This window comes from Oreochromis niloticus, linkage group LG19, assembly GCF_001858045.2.
Source record: "Oreochromis niloticus isolate F11D_XX linkage group LG19, O_niloticus_UMD_NMBU, whole genome shotgun sequence".
Lineage (NCBI taxonomy): Eukaryota > Metazoa > Chordata > Actinopteri > Cichliformes > Cichlidae > Oreochromis > Oreochromis niloticus.
Genome location: NC_031983.2, coordinates 630,722 through 646,659, shown reverse-complemented (window position 1 = coordinate 646,659; position 15,938 = coordinate 630,722). Strand labels below are relative to the sequence as shown.

The window sequence follows — 15,938 nt, the reverse complement described above, 5'->3', positions numbered from 1 at the left end:
CCCCGGACGGTAAACTGACCTAGTCAGTAGCTATTTTGGAGGTTCCCAAGTTCTCCACGATTGCCAATCGGACTATCCCTACCAACGGAAAATCCTGAGCGTCCTCAGGAAATTTGGAGCGTCACCTCCGAGAAAAGCACTTCTTAGAATTTCCAAAATTCCGTTCTACAGAAATTTAATTACTTTTGAAGACACCCCATAAAATTACACAAGCAATGTTATTGATGTCCAAGCCCGGCTTTATATTCAATTAGGACTTAACTGTCACAAACTCTTCGCCAATAACCTATAACTCTAAATTCACTCTGCAGTCCAACTGCTTTAAATACACTTATTCTCTTTACTCTTTACTTATTTTCTCTTATTCTCTTTACTTATTTTCAACGTTTCATTATCATTACTTCAACTTCAATTCTCATGAGATTTTCACCAAAATCAAAACAGACATTTAGCAGTAATTTCAGTGAGTAGACTTTAATTTGACATGTCCAATCTGGCACATTTTGGAAATAATTCAACAGGTAGTGCCTTACCTTTGAATAAGCCGGCTTATGTCCACTCACTTCGACCACTGACTCGTGTCTGCTCGTTCGAGCGCCTCGGACCCTCTCGATCTCAACCTCCAAGTCTCTCCCCCTCAACCCTCGGCCAATGCACCAAATGTTACGGGTCCGAAATTGAGGACGAGAGTAAAACAATGATGGTCCAGAAGAGGTCGATCAAACAATTGATTTTTAATGAATACACGCAGCGTGGGGAGACGTACACTGGAAACCATCAGTTGTAAATCCCCACCCAAAAATACACTTAAGATTGCTTTTATAACATCAGGGTATTGTGACGCCCCCTCTTGCGTTTACAAGCACATAATTTGCATCTTAAGAACATTATTTGCCTCTTCTACAGACACTGATCTATTCTAAGAGATAAATGCAGACACAGAAGTTCCCCTTTCTGGCATCCATCCAAATATGGTGATGATCTCAGGCCTTTGAGGTCCCCATGGACTTGTCCTCCTCTTTGCGTCACCTGTTGCTAGGCAAACTCAAATGCAACAAGAAGCTGAATACATTCAGGCCTTTGCTCAGCTACTATTTTGCTGTAGCAATATACTCAGCATATAAGCTTTTAAGATTATAGATTTAACTCAACAATTTAAAGTGGTTATAACTGCACCTGTAATAAACATGTTAATATTTGATTATGATAACCCCTGTAATACAAATTATAACATAATGCCAGCAACTTCAATAAATGCTTGGATGAAATGATAATTAATGCAATGATAAAGATGATGGTTATGTAAAATAATCCCTGTAATTCCACAAAGCACAGAAGCAGAGAGAGTAGGGATGGGTATTGATAAGATTTTAACGATTCCGATTCCATTTTCGATTCTGTTTAACGATTCGATTCTTTATCGATTCTCTTATCGATTCTTATTTTTAAAAAGGAGAACACTAAGGTCGATTAGCTTAGAATTTTGTTTTATATCTTCTCTTTGAACAAGATAGAAATTTAGGAGTAACATGGCCTTATAAACCCAACAGTGAGATCTTAAGAGATCCAGCCTATGGCTCTTCAATGGGGTGTCACAGGGTCCCCGGGGAAAATTGTAAATGTAAAATAATAAAATAAATATTCTTCTGTAGCAATAACAAAGTATAACATAAATTATTCTGTAGCAATTACACAAGAATATTCAGTAATGTCCCTGCCTACAATTAAACACATTCACTTACCATCTGCTGTGGCAAATGGCTGCAAGGCTTTTACCACAAACTTAGTCACTGCTCGGTGACATTCGGGCCTGAAAAGAGACGCTACCGGTGGACTGCAGCGACAACTGCCAGCGAGCGCCAGCCAGACTCTGTCTGTCTCTCTCATCACGGTCACCTAAATGCACAGTAATGGCAGGTTTGGTAATAAAGCAGATCGCGCTAACAAATGCACTGTTAGTTGATTATTTACCTGCCTCTTTAACGGGAGAGGACGTGCAAACCGCTGCTGCTGGGTTGAGATTCACGACTCCAGAGCGGAATTAAAAACACGACATTCATTTAAGTTCATCGCGTGTTTTGTGAGCAAATGCTTTTGCATATTCGTAGTGTTTCCTCCCTTAAATGAAATATCTACTTTGCAAGTATTGCAAGTTGCCCTGTTGTCATCCGTTCTGGTAAAGTATAACCAAACTTTTGAGCGTTTGAGCCGCTTAGGCGCCGTGTTTCCTGCCAGGTACGCTCTGACGCTCTGCAACGTGGTGACGTCATTCGGGGCGACTGGAATCGATAAGGGAATCGTTTGCAAAAATGGCAAACGATTCCAAGGAATTGAAACAGTGGGAACCGGTTCTCAACAAGAACCGGTTTTCGATACCCATCCCTAAGAGAGAGCTTGATAAACTGAGAGCCAAATATGGAGGAAGGGCCACCAGAGAGGAGCGTGAGGTGCATATGAGATATCAGTGTGAAGCCAGAGCCAGAGCTGAAAAATCAAACGACTTCACTTCAGCACCGGCAATAGCTGTTGCAACAGCCTGTGGTGCTGCCATTGGAGGTGTGCTTGGAATTGCTGCTGGAGCAGCTGTTGGAGCTACAGTTGGTGCTTTAGCAGTGAGAGTCTCAGATCGCTGCCACATACAATGAAGATTTTGGAGGATTAAATTATTCCCCAGGAAAATTTTGGCAGTTTTGGTGAACTGCATCTTAAGAAAGGTTTTTGCACAAATAAAGAAAAAGACTTTCCTTATCACTTTTTAATACTTAGAGAAATAATTTGAACATGTACAAGTGAGAGATATTCAACTGTTATTACCTTCGCTATTATTTGTAAATGATTACAATCACTAATGGAACATCAGTATCTATATGAATTCTGTTCTGGGAATCTTTTGTATTTTTTGTCAGACTGGATAGAAAAAGTGTCATTCTAAGCTTGTTCAAGCTCACAGGGGTTCAAGTCCAAACATGGCACAGCCAGTCATACTGGTACTATATATCATAACCGTGGACATGTGAGCTCTAGGAGAGATGTAGTTATCTATGTTAAATTTCTTAACTATTTTCTCTGATGTTCTGGGGATTTTGCCTTGATGTTGGTCATCAGTAGACATGCACATTCAACTCAAAGTTCTTGATTAATTCTAATTAATTCTTCTGATGCTCGTGTTTGAAATGAAATAAACTCATTTATTTTGAAATATGTGTCACCATTTAAATGACCTGAACCCAATTCAAAAATGTCCGTTGTTCATCTTTTGGATATATGGTTGTTGTGTTTTGGCTATCAGTGCTTGCCCTAGAGCAGGGGTCTCAGAGTAAAGAAAAAAGATTTGCACTCACTTTTGCAGTTTTGTGTTATATAATATTTAAAATTAAAAAAAACCCTAAATTTTCATAAAAATTATCTGTGTATTTTTTGTTTTGTTTTGTTTTTGTACTACTTGAGATGACAGTGCTAGCAGTCGCCCCCAGCTCATTTGAGTTTGAGATCCCTGCCCTAGTCTGGGCAGGGGTCTCAAGGTACGTTGGCCCCTAGAGACAAAACGCGTACAAACTTCGAAGTACGTGCAAACTCCAAAACACGTACAAACTCCAAAACACAGCGGAAGTGCTCCAGGATGCTAGGGGCAGTGTTGAGCTTTTCCCTGAGCAAAGCACACTGTGGTAACGTCAGATTTGACTCCACCATAAACCAAGCGTTCATAGTAATTAAAAACAAATCAAACACACAACAGTTTGCACATTATCTTTCTTATAAAGCGTGTTTTTTCTATCCTTGCAGGTGTTTTCCTTCGGTACCCAACTTCATGTGTTTGCGACAAACCTGCCGTTTATTTTGCAAATCGAGCTCAACACTGCCCCTAGCGTCCTGGAGCATTTCCGTTGTGTTTTGGAGTTTGTACATGTTTCGGAGTTTGTATGTGCTTTGGAATTTGTAAGTGCTTCAGAATTTGTACGTGTTTTTTAGTTTGTACGTGCTTTGACTCTAGGGGCCACCGTATCAAGGCTTAAACCTCAAACAGACCTTTGAAGGGTTGTAAACACACACACACACACACACACACACACACACACACACACACACACAGCATGTTTTAAAAGAAGAGGCAAGTTAGCATGTTCTTGTGGGGTGAAAACAAAACTTATCTTTTAAATGAAGTTGCTTACATTGCTGCATTATGGTTTTTGTATTTAAAGTTTCTTTTTTTTTTGGATGTTCCAAATAGGTAAAAGTTCTATTGAGAAAATAAGGGTCAGTTACGTAACACTAGATTTGTTGTAGGCGACTGTTAGGGTTCAAATATTAAGGAGGGATATAGGAGGAATTCCAAAATAACAACGCTGGTCCGGCCGGGTTAAGTCAAACGATGATTTTAATGAACACGCATGGGGAGATGTACACTCCAAAACATCAGCTGTAGATCTCCACCCCAAAACTACACAGGAATGGTTTTATAACATCAGGGTAGGTTTTCTGACACCCTCTCATACGTCATCACATGCATCAGTTTCAAGGTCAAGGTCAAGGTCAAAATTTATTTATATAGCACATTTCAAACAGCCGATGCTGCACAAAGTGCTTAACAATATAAAAATGGCAATAAAAAGTAACAATGTAATACAATAATAACAATAAAAAAACAATAATAGGACAATGAAAGAATTAAAACAATAACTAAAACTAATTCAAATAAGACCAAAATGCTTGGATCATAGTGTGTTAAAAGCCAGGGCATAAAAATGTGTCTTTAGTAATGATTTAAATTGCTCAAGTGTTTGTGCAGATCTAATATTTATGGGGAGACTGTTCCAAAGTCTGGGACCTGCCACAGAGAAGGATCTATCACCATGGGATTTGAGATTAGTCCGTGGGATGGACAGCATTAATTTTGAGCTAGACCTCATGGTTTTTCCTGGAGCATAGGCAGAGAGGAGCTCAGACAGGTAAGGAGGGGCTCGGGCATTAAGTGACTTAAAAACAAAAAGTAAAACTTTAAATTGGATCCTGTAGGAGACAGGAAGCCAGTGTAAAGAAGCTAAAACTGGGGTTATATGCTCTCTCCGTTTGGTACCAGTTAGCAGGCGAGCAGCTGCATTTTGAACCATCTGAAGACGATGGATGGTGGCCTGATCTAGACCATAATACAATGAATTGCAGTAGTCTAATCTGCAAGTAAGAAAAAGGTGAATAACACGCTCAAAGACGTTAGCCGGGAGGTATGGCTTTACCTTGGCTAGCTGTCTTAGCTGAAAAAAGCAGGACTGAACTACTGCACTCACCTGCTTATTCAATTTAAAAGAACCATCAATGTAGACACCGAGGTTTTTTACATGTGTTTTACAATACAAGGAAAGGGCGCCCAGAGTGCTGTCGATATGATTAAAGTTGCCAAAAATGACAACCTCAGTTTTATTTTCATTTAGCTTTAAAAAATTTAGTGACAACCACTGTTTGACATCGTCAAGACAGCGTAATAAGAGCTGGGGATGGTCTGACCCTGCTTTTAAAGGTAGATAAATCTGTAAATCATCAGCAAAACAATGAAATGAGATGCTGTACCGCGAGAAGATGGAGCCCAATGGCAACAAATAGAGTGCGAACAGGGCAGGGCCCAAAATAGAGCCTTGAGGTACACCGTATTTAAGAGGGGCTATTTTGGAGTTGTGGGGGCCCATATTGACATGAAAAGACCTTTCTGACAAATAGGACCGAAACCACTGTAGGGCAGATCCTTTTAGGCCAGCATGAAATTCTAGCCGTGATAACAGGATGTCATGGTCGACCGTGTCAAAAGCTGCTGACAAGTCCAACAATAAAAGGGCAGCAGGGCTGCCAGAGTCCAGAGTTAAAAGAATATCGTTAAAAATCCTTAAAAGTGCCGTCTCAGTGCTATGTAGTGATTTAAAACCAGATTGAAATTTTTCAGAGATCATATTAAAATCAAGGTGGGCCTGCAACTGTAGGTAGACCACTTTCTCCAAGACTTTAGATAGAAAGGGAAGCTTTGAGATAGGCCTGTAATTGGACAGAACAGTTGGGTCCAAATTTTGTTTTTTAAGAAGAGGCTGAACTATAGCTTGTTTAAAGCATGATGGGACGCAGCCTGTAGCAAAGGACATATTAATTAATCTCAGGATAAAAGGCCCAACAGTATTAAAAGTGCTTTTAAGCAAGCTTGGAGGGAGACAATCAGAGGGGCAGTGTGATGATCTTAGGTTACTAACTACCGCAGTCAAGTCATTAAGGGAGACGGGATCAAACTGCTCTAAGACAGCTGAGCACACAGGAGAAAGACTAGGATCTGAAGCAGCAGACAACAAGACAAGAGCCCTAATGGATAGAATCTTGTCATTAAAAAATGCTAAAAAATCATCGCACATGCTTGGTGAAGAAATGACTCCAGCATTATCACGTGAACTAAGAAAGCGATTAAGGACATTAAAAAGTACCTGAGGCCTGTGACTGTTTACTGACACTAAGTTTGAGACAAACTTTGTCTTTGCAGCTTTTACAGCTTCTTGGTAAGCAGAAAGACGAGTCCTTAAAATCTGTAGGGAAACGTGCAATCTGTCCTTTTTCCATCTCCTTTCAGCGCGTCTATAGTCACGTCTGAGGGAGCGCGTATGTTCGTTCAACCATGGCTCTGATAAATGTTTAGCGCGCACAGTCCTGAGCGGAGCAATAGAGTCCAAGATATCAGTGCAGGTAGAATGAAGAATGTCCGAAAGGTCCTCAACACTTTTACAGTTGGAGTTCATTATTCCAGAATCCATAAAGGCAGCAGAAAAAGCGGGCGCTGTTAGACCATTAAGCGCTCGCTTTTTGTGCGCTGGAGCGTACGGCTTATCTACCGAGCAGCGCAGCGTTAGAGTGAACAACACAGGAAGATGATCAGAGATGCGCAACTCGGATATTTCTGTGATGCACACATCCAGCCCATGGGAGAGCACCAAGTCCAGTGTGTGACCTTTTTCATGCGTGGGACCGGTAACCCACTGGGTCAAGTTAAAAGAGTCAATAATATTTAAAAAGTCCTTGACCAAAGGTTTAGAGTCACAGCAGACATGGATGTTAAAATCACCAAGGATTAAAAAACTGTCGAAATTAAGAACAATTCCAGCCATAAAACCTGAAAACTCTTTGATAAAATCCTTATTAAACTTAGGAGGACGGTAAAGGAGGGCACACAGCAAAGGCGCAGCAGAGTTTAGGTGTAACTCAAACAGCTGGAGTTCAAAGCTAGAAAATGAGTCGTGCTGTAATGTTTGATGGCAATGAAATCGAGCGTTGAACACGGAGGCTAAGCCTTCCCCCCTACCAGAGGGCCGAGGGAGACTGAAGAATGAGAAAATAGGAGGAACCAGTTCCGAAAAAGCTACAGACTCACCGGGTTGAAGCCAGGTTTCTGTCAGAAACAGAAAGTCCAACTGTTGTGACTTTAGGAAGTCATTTAATACAAACGTCAAAACCACAAATGTTCTGTTGACAACTTGTGACACAGTTAAAAAAGAACATCGCCTCGTCTCCACGGCAGGTGCTTCCTGTCGCTGCCGGACGCTCGCTTATCGTCTGGACCATCAGGGACAGTCCTGCACAATCTGTAACTTATGCAAGCACAAAATGCAGTTTGCAAGCAAAATATGTCTAACCTCTTACCTACAATCTGCTAAGTGTGTGTGTGTGTGTGTGTGTGTATGTCACGACCTCAGCTGCACTTTGTCTCACCTCGCACCTCTGCTCATAACCTTTTACCAGACAGAAGGCCAGCACGTACACAACTGAAACTATATGTGTAATATATTGAATAAATGTTTTAATCAAGAACCACTACTAAAAGCTTAATCAAAAGATATAAATGAATAAAAGATAATAATGAATAACCTGGTTACTCAAATAGCATCATCCAAACAGCTCCTCAAAATAGCAACCAAAAAATGCACCCTTTACAGAGGAACCAAGACATTTTAAAAGTCTACCTCCTGACGTATTCTGAGTCATCTGTTACCAAGCAAACTGAATAGATTCAGGCCCTTTGCTCAGGCCCCAAGTCACTTCCCCTCTGCTTAGTTTCATTTTTGCAAGCACGCTCTGCAAAAGCCTGCGTTTCCTGTCAGGACTTTAGCATAGGCTATACTTAGAGGTGAGCCTTTCATATAATGCAATGTAATCTGCATATAAACATTTAAGATTATAAAAAGCATTCAAACGCATTTAACATTATAGATTCAACTCAAAAGTTTAAAGTGGTTATAACTGCACCTGTAATAAAGGCTAATTGGGTGCCAATATGCCTAAACATCTGAATACAACGTCAACACTGCAGACCATGCCATCAATGCAATGGCAATGATGATGATCACGAACAACAGCAGTAAAATACTTTCCTGATCCCCACACGACCTGGTAGATAGTCAGAGGTTAAAATACAAATGTTGAGGGTTGGCACCAATTTATGTGCTCATATTTTGTTACTTTATTGACATCGTCTTTTAGTCTCTTAGAATTCTGCTTTAATATTGGATGCTTGACAGTCTGGAAAGGCCAGCTATTATCTTACACTGTGATGGTGAGCAAATAACTTGTACACTGTACACAATCTACACTAAAGTTCAATATTTTATACAATGACAGCAGAAAAAGAAAAAAAATGAAAAAGAAAAACAGATGATCCTATGTTTTATGTCTGCAGGTTCTCAGAAGCAGAAGAAGAGTGATGAACTCCGAATTATTTTGGTGGGAAAAACAGGAGGAGGGAAGAGTGCTACAGGAAACAGCATCTTAGGAAGAAAAGTTTTTCAGTCTGAACTGTCCCCAACGTCCTGGACATCGGAGTGCAAGAGAGCTCAGGGAGTTGTGGAAGGTCGAAAGGCGACCATCATTGACACTCCGGGGCTGTTTGACACTAGTGCGACTGAAGAAGAAGTGTTAAAAAAAATTAAAACATCTATTTCTCTGTCTGCTCCTGGCCCTCATGCCTTCCTGATGGTCCTAAAGCTTGGTAGGTTCACCCAAGACGAGGAAGACACTATGAAGATGATTCAAAGTACTTTTGGGAAAGAGGCAGCCAAATACTCACTGGTTCTGTTCACACATGGAGACAAACTAAAGACACAAACTATTGAAAAATTCATCTCAAAAAATGAACGACTTCAAGAGCTCATTGAAGGTGTCTACGGCAGATATCATGTCTTCAACAACGAAGCGGGAGACCCAGAACAAATCAGGCAGCTTCTAGAGAAAATCGACAGAATGACTGTGGAGAATTGTGGGGGTCACTACACGGTAAACATGTTGAAAAAGGCAAAGAAGGCCTCAAAGAAAGAGAAACAGAGACTTGCAAGAACGAAAGGATGAAGAGCAACAGAGAAAGAACAACCTCAAGGCTGAAGTCAAAAGAGAAATGAATTTAACAGGACAGTCAGTGAAGCATGCAACATGTCTTTTGCAATAAGAAATTCTAACTTTATAGAAGCAAAAAACTATTGCCTAGTTTAATGTATTACTTTTATCATGCTTTTTGGCTGTAGACTATGTTGTTAACTTGTTTTAGTCAGAGCGAACTTTGCTTCACAAAGCATTATCTATATTGCCAAAAGTATTCGCTCATCTGCCTTACCATGCATATAAACGTGAGTGACATTCCATTTTTAAACCATTAAAATATGATTTAATATGTAGATTTAATAATTAATGGTTTGCAGGATTAATTCTTCTGGAAAGGCTTTCCACAAGCTTTAGGAGTGTGTTTATCTGAATTTTTGACCAGAAGTGCACTTTTCATGGTCTTCCTCACCAAACTCACTTATTCGTGTCATTATGGACCTTACTTTGTGCACTGGTAAAGAGGCGAATTGCAAACTGTTTACACAGTGCTGGGAGCATAAAATTGTCCGAAATGTCTTCTTGACTTCTTCAGTTAGCTGAGACTGAAGAAGTCACTTGGATGAGTGACGAAACGTTTCTCCCACAAAACGCTACGTCCAGATGAGCAGATTCAACTTTTGGAGAAAGGCATGGATTGCTTTCTCAAAGTCTCTGAAGCAGAGAAATGGCTTCAGCTTGGCAAGTAAGCGGAAGTGAAAGAAGCTGGTCTTGATCACATTATTTATCTAATTATCGAATGTTAAGTTACTATCAAAAATCACACCTAAATTCCTCGCAAACGATTTTTTAATAATTTTCTAAGGGGCCTATATCGTAATGGTCACTAGGGCTGAAGACAATGATCTCAGTTTTCTGTTCATTTAGACTGAGAAAATTTAAAGCCATCCATGCGTTAACATCTTCCAGACAATCGAACAGTGTCTTCAGAGGGTTCACAGATTTGTGTTTCAGTGGGAGGTAGATCTGTGAATCATCTGCATAACAGTGAAAGGAGATACCATATATTTTTAAAACAGAGCCCATGTGAAGCATGTAAATTGAGAAGAGAACCAGGCCAAGAATAGATCCCTGAGGGACCCCACAAAAGAGCGAGGTCCTTGGGGATAATGTGTCTCCAAAACTAACAGAGAAGGATCAATTAGATAGATAAGATTTAAACCATTCCAATGCTGTCCCTTTAATACAGGCATATTGTTCCAGCCGAGAGATAAGAATCCTATGATCCACCGTATCAAAAGCAGCACTGAGATGTAGTAATATTAAAATGGCGGAATCTCCCGAGTCTGTAAAAGTTAAAAGGTCATTAGAAACTTTTAAAGGAGCAGTTTCAGTGGTATGATGCATTTTAAAACCAGACTGGAATACTTCACTAATGCCATGATTATCTAAAAAGGTCTGGAGCTGGAGGAGGACAACTTTCTCCAGAACTTTTGACAGAAAAGGCAAACTTATTGACACTAAGTTTGAGACAAACTGTGTCTTTGCAGTTTTTACAGCTTCTTGGTAAGCAGAAAGACAAGTCCTTAAAATCTGTAGAGAAACGTGCAATCTGTCATTTTTCCATCTCCTTTCGATGCATCTATAGTCACGTCTAAGGGAGCACGTATGTTCATTCAACCATGGCTCTGATAATGGCTTAGCACGCACAGTCCTGAACGTAGCAATACAGTCCAAAATATCAGTGCAGGTAGAATGAAGAATGTCCGAAAGGTCCTTAACACTTTACAGTTGGAGTTCATTATTCCAGAGTCCATAAAAGCAGCAGAAAAAGCGGGCGATGTTAGAGCATTAAGCGCTCATTTTTTGCGCGCTGGGCTGCACCACTTATCTACCGAGCAGCACAACGTTAGAGTGAACAACACAGGAAAATGATCGGAGATGAGCAACTCGGATATTTCCTTGATGCACACATCCAGCCCATGGGAAAGCACCAAGTCCAGTGTGTGACCTTTTTCATGCGTGGGACCAGTAACCCACTGGGTTAAGTTAAAAGAGTCAAGAATATTTAAGAAGTCCTTGACCAGAAGTTTAGAGTCACAGCAGACATGGATGTTAAAATCACCAAGGATTAAAAAATTTAAGAACAATTACAGCCATAAAATCTGAAAACTCTTTGATAAAATCCTTATTAAACTTGGGAGGACGGTATATGAGGGCACACAACAAAGGGGCAGCAGAGTTCAGGTGTAACTCAAACAGCTGGAGTTAAAAACTAGAAAATAAATGTGCTGTAATGTTTGATGGCAATGAAATCGAGTGTTGAACATGGTGGCTAAGCCTCCCCCCCTATCAGAAGACCAAGGGAGGCTGAAGAATGAGCAATTAGGAGGAACGAGTTCCAAAAAAGCTACAGACTCACCGGGTTGAAGCCATGTTTCTGTCAGAAACAGAAAGTCCAGCTGTTGTGACTTTAGGAAGTCATTTAATACAAAGATCTTGTTTGCTAAAGATCTTACATTTAGTAGAGCCATTTGAAGGGCGTAGATCCTAACATCTGAGGCACCAGCTCAGTTAAGTGTGCAAAGATTTTTGTGGTCCACACTGCATCCACGGGTCCGAGGCCGCTTAGGGAAATAGAATGCTAAGAGTGGTGGATCAAGTGTCGTGGGAGCTCCAGGGACAACAGGGAGGATCCATCTAAAGATGCACTCTGCTTGTTCTGTAGTTCCACGGGAAGCACGGAGAAGAGCGCTGACTTTGATGAGTGTACTAACCCGCTTTCCTCGTTTCCTCAGACGCTTCTTCCAGGAAGTGGTGTTGGAGTGCCGGCACAGATACACTGGATTACAGGGCTCAAAAAGTGGTGAAGGAGGTCCATAATCATCCCCTGTCGCTGTTTGTTTAAGAGCCAGATCATACGATGCTTTGATTTCTAAAAGTAGCTGGTGATTGTACACACGTAGACCAAGGGCATTTTGGTATAATATAGAAAAGGATAATGTTAGCGAAAGCCAAAGCAAAGCTAGCAGAGTTGACAGACAATGTCGACAGACGTGTCGCCGAGCATATTGCTGGCGCCATCTTGCCTGCCTCACTAGGATAGAGAGCCAGAGCTACAGACAGGAGAACTCTCTACTGCCGGCTGAGGTGTCAGATATAGCGAGGCCCAGCTAGCGTATAAACCAGTGAACCGTGGGCAATACGGCAGGGGAACATAGCCTGCAGCAGCAGCTCGCCACTAGACCTGACTCAAAGGATGTCAAGATGGAGGTAGCCAGGTGGAGGACAGCTGAGTCTTGGCTCCAGGTCCTCCCTGCCTCCCCAATGTATGCCCACCTGCAAAAGGCCTCAAGCTGGGGCCGAAGATCTCCTGGGCCCCAAGTTGGAGTCCCAGGGGCAGGTTGAGGCCCAGAAGCTCTGGGTCCCCCCACTCTGGCCTTACGCCTGAGCAGGCCCCTTGAAATCTCCTGAGCTGCATGGCGAGGTGGCTGTAGGGTCAATCAGCAGCCACATCAGGCAGTCCCGGTCATCCGACCGGAGTCGGGACTGCGACAGCCAGAGGTGGCGGTGTGCCACCCAAAATGAGGCTAAGGAGCAGCCAGTAGCTATGGCATGCTCCTTCATGAGTGAGGCTAGGTGCGAGGAATTAGCCACACTTAGAGGCAAAAACCCGAACCTGTGCTGGCAAGATAAACATGCAGGGGCTTCTCTGGCCAATAAAGCATGCTCTGGGCCCAAGCACGAGCCGCCACTTAAATTTCCCCTTCACTGTTTATTCCTACAGTGTGTATGGCTTCTCAGCTTTCATGTGTTTGCTCTCTTTGATGCTGTGTGGAGCGCTAGAACATTAGGCAATGTAGCCACCGAGCAATGAGAGGGAGCGCTGGTCGCATAAACCCGCGCACCACGGGCAATACACCAGACAGAAACCCGGCTAAAATAGGTTGGAGAACTCTCACTCGCTGGCTGACATATCATACACAGCGAAGTCCGACTGGCACGAAAGATCCCAAAACGCAGGCAATACAGCAGGGGAGCACAGCCTACTAAGCCATTCGAGCACGGCAGCTCGAGTGGCAGCCAGGGAGGCTGTCGAAACAAGCTCCGTATTCTTGTTTTCCTTTTGTCTCCGTGTGTTGTGAACTTGTCTTGGTTCTGGTGTTTGAACCATCCTACCTCTCTCTGATCTGTCTTCCCAATATGATGTTTGTGCAAAATATGTATGGTCGAAAGGAGTCCTATTTTACTGCAGGTAACATGTATGTGTAACATTGCAAGTGCTCAGTCAATCAATCAGTCAATCAATACATCTTCCCTGCGTTCCACGTCTCAGTGTCTAGTCTGCGTCTTTAAGAAAGTCATGCTTCCTGTTTTATTTTGATAGTCCCTGTCCTGTGTGCAGTGTGTCTAGTTTTGCTTTCCCCTTGTCTCATTATGTCTGATTTGCCCCAGCTGTGTTTCCACCTGTTCCCCATCGTCAGTGTTGGGAAGGTTACTTTTAAAATGTATTCCACTACAGATTACAGAATACATGCCACAAAATGTATTTTGTAACATATTCCGTTATGTTACTCAATGAGAGTAAGGTATTCTGAATACTTTGGATTACTTAATATGTTGCCACGCTTTTTACAACTACATGAATGTACTATTGCTGTGTGATTTATTACTATTACTAATGGTTACTCGCCATACCAATACCAACTAGATTTTTAAATCTTAATATAAAATGAGTAACAGTAGGGTGGACATTAGGTAAGGCTGCACTTTTTGCAGCGATCTCGTATAGAAAACTATTCCGCGTGTATATAAAACAGGTCTGCGACTCTGAACCATAGTAAAGGGACCTCTGGCTAATACGTCGGGTTCATGTTAGGCTCGTAGCCAACAACTAGCTTTACTTTGTTGTCTGGGTCAACTTTGCTAGCGAGAGACAGAGAGAGGCGTTGAAAGGCTGCTCCAACGGAACTTATTGTTTCAGAGGAAAACACGAACACAGTGTACAGTTGAGTCTTAATAGCTTACTTACAACTGGGCTCGTCAGGCACTCTTTTTGGCTGCAGTGGTTATTATTATATTTACATGCTTCCATCTCCCGTTTCTGCTCGGTGACAACTTGTACTTTATGACTCGCCTTTTTCTCATTTCGTCTTCCTCACAGGGGTATGGGTATGGCAGTCCATTCTCCCTGCAGCACGGACTACACTGCCCATGAGGCTACATTCTTTAGGGCTATGCCTGTAACACTGTCTATTCACTTCATATTAAATCATTTTTTTAATGATGATTTTAAAAAATATTTCTTCATGTCATTATGCAGGCCGCAGGTAGAGGTGACATGGGCCGCGAGATTGAGACACAGGCATTAGAGCCTCTTAATGCATGATTTGATTGGGTTTCCACCGGCATGGAATTACCAAAAGTAGAGAGGGCACAACCTAACATATGAAACAGGAAAGACCGCTGTGTAACGGAATACAGTAACTCAGAGGTTCCCAAAGTGTGGGGCCCGCCCCCTAGGGGGGCGCAGAGCCATTGCAGGGGGGCGCGGTATGAAAAGAAAAAAAAAAAGAGCGCTTGGACACTGTGGACAGGTTTTTGACAGGGCTCCCACATAAACGTAAAGCAGGAGATGAAGCATCGCCAAATATGTTTCCAAACCAACTTCCTTCCAAGCCAAAGACTAGAAAATATGGTGAAGCATATCTTCCCTTTGGCTTCACCTGCACAAGTACCAAGGTAGGTCTCCCCTGCAGTTTTCCCTGCTTCGGGAGCATGCGCTGGGCTCTTCAAATCACAGACAAACAGTATCCCACACTCTTGATTTTTAGTTCACAAACACTTCTTGTAATAACTAACTACTCCTGACATTTTGGACATGTTAGCTCTTTATGCAGTAAAGTTACAGTGGGATACAAATAATATCAGGCTGATCCTGCCGTAATTTGTTCCCCCGGTTCAAATCACGGACAAACAGTATCCCACAGCTGTTTTTGTTTTTGAACCCATTTTGCACAGAGAGGCATTTTTTGAAAAATGTATTGATACCAATGTTGAATATTATTACACAGGAAAAAAAACCAACTACACGTAAAATAATCACACCGTGACGCCTCTGCCTTTCTAAATGGAGGGACAGTAACTGCGTGTGTATGTAAGCGTGTAAAACCTGAAGATAGTCAGATTAACAGTAACAGTATTTTGTCTCTATCTGCCATTCTGCAATTCATCTCATGTAAACAATAACGTGGCGCACAGCGTGACGTGAAAAGAGGCACATACCTTTGACGTTGCGTGACGAACTCTGTATTCCTCGTCCACACATAAACGCAAAAAAGGAATTTTAAATAATCTCCGTTTTCGGTGAATCGCAACGCCGTTTACGTGTTGACGAAAAGCCCAAACGCATAGAAACAGCTGAGTTTTCAAAAATACCCGTGTAGGTGTGGACATAGCGTAAAAGAGTTAGTAGTATATTTTATTACTACCTGTAATTTATTGCCGTTTACTTGTATTTGCTTAGTTGTTTACTAAATGTTTGAGGTGTGAAATAAACCGCAATGGAGTTTGTAAACAAAATATGGGTGTATGTGTTTGGAGGATGTGTTGGT

The 15,938-nt window shown here is 41.8% G+C and overlaps 1 protein-coding gene across 1 annotated transcript; it reads left to right on the top strand.

Moving 5' to 3' along the window:
• Positions 1 to 8,666: 8,666 nt before the first annotated feature.
• Positions 8,667 to 9,357, top strand: LOC100707686 (GTPase IMAP family member 4-like). The gene has a single exon (XM_025901129.1). The coding sequence runs from the start codon at positions 8,668 to 8,670 to the stop codon at positions 9,355 to 9,357; it is 690 nt and encodes a 229-aa protein (XP_025756914.1). The 5' UTR covers position 8,667.
• Positions 9,358 to 15,938: the final 6,581 nt, after the last annotated feature.

What these genes read in the sequence shown, in the direction of transcription:
- LOC100707686 (XM_025901129.1), top strand. Translation starts at nt 8,668, where the DNA reads ATGATCCTATGTTTTATGTCTGCAGGTTCTCAGAAGCAGAAGAAGAGT.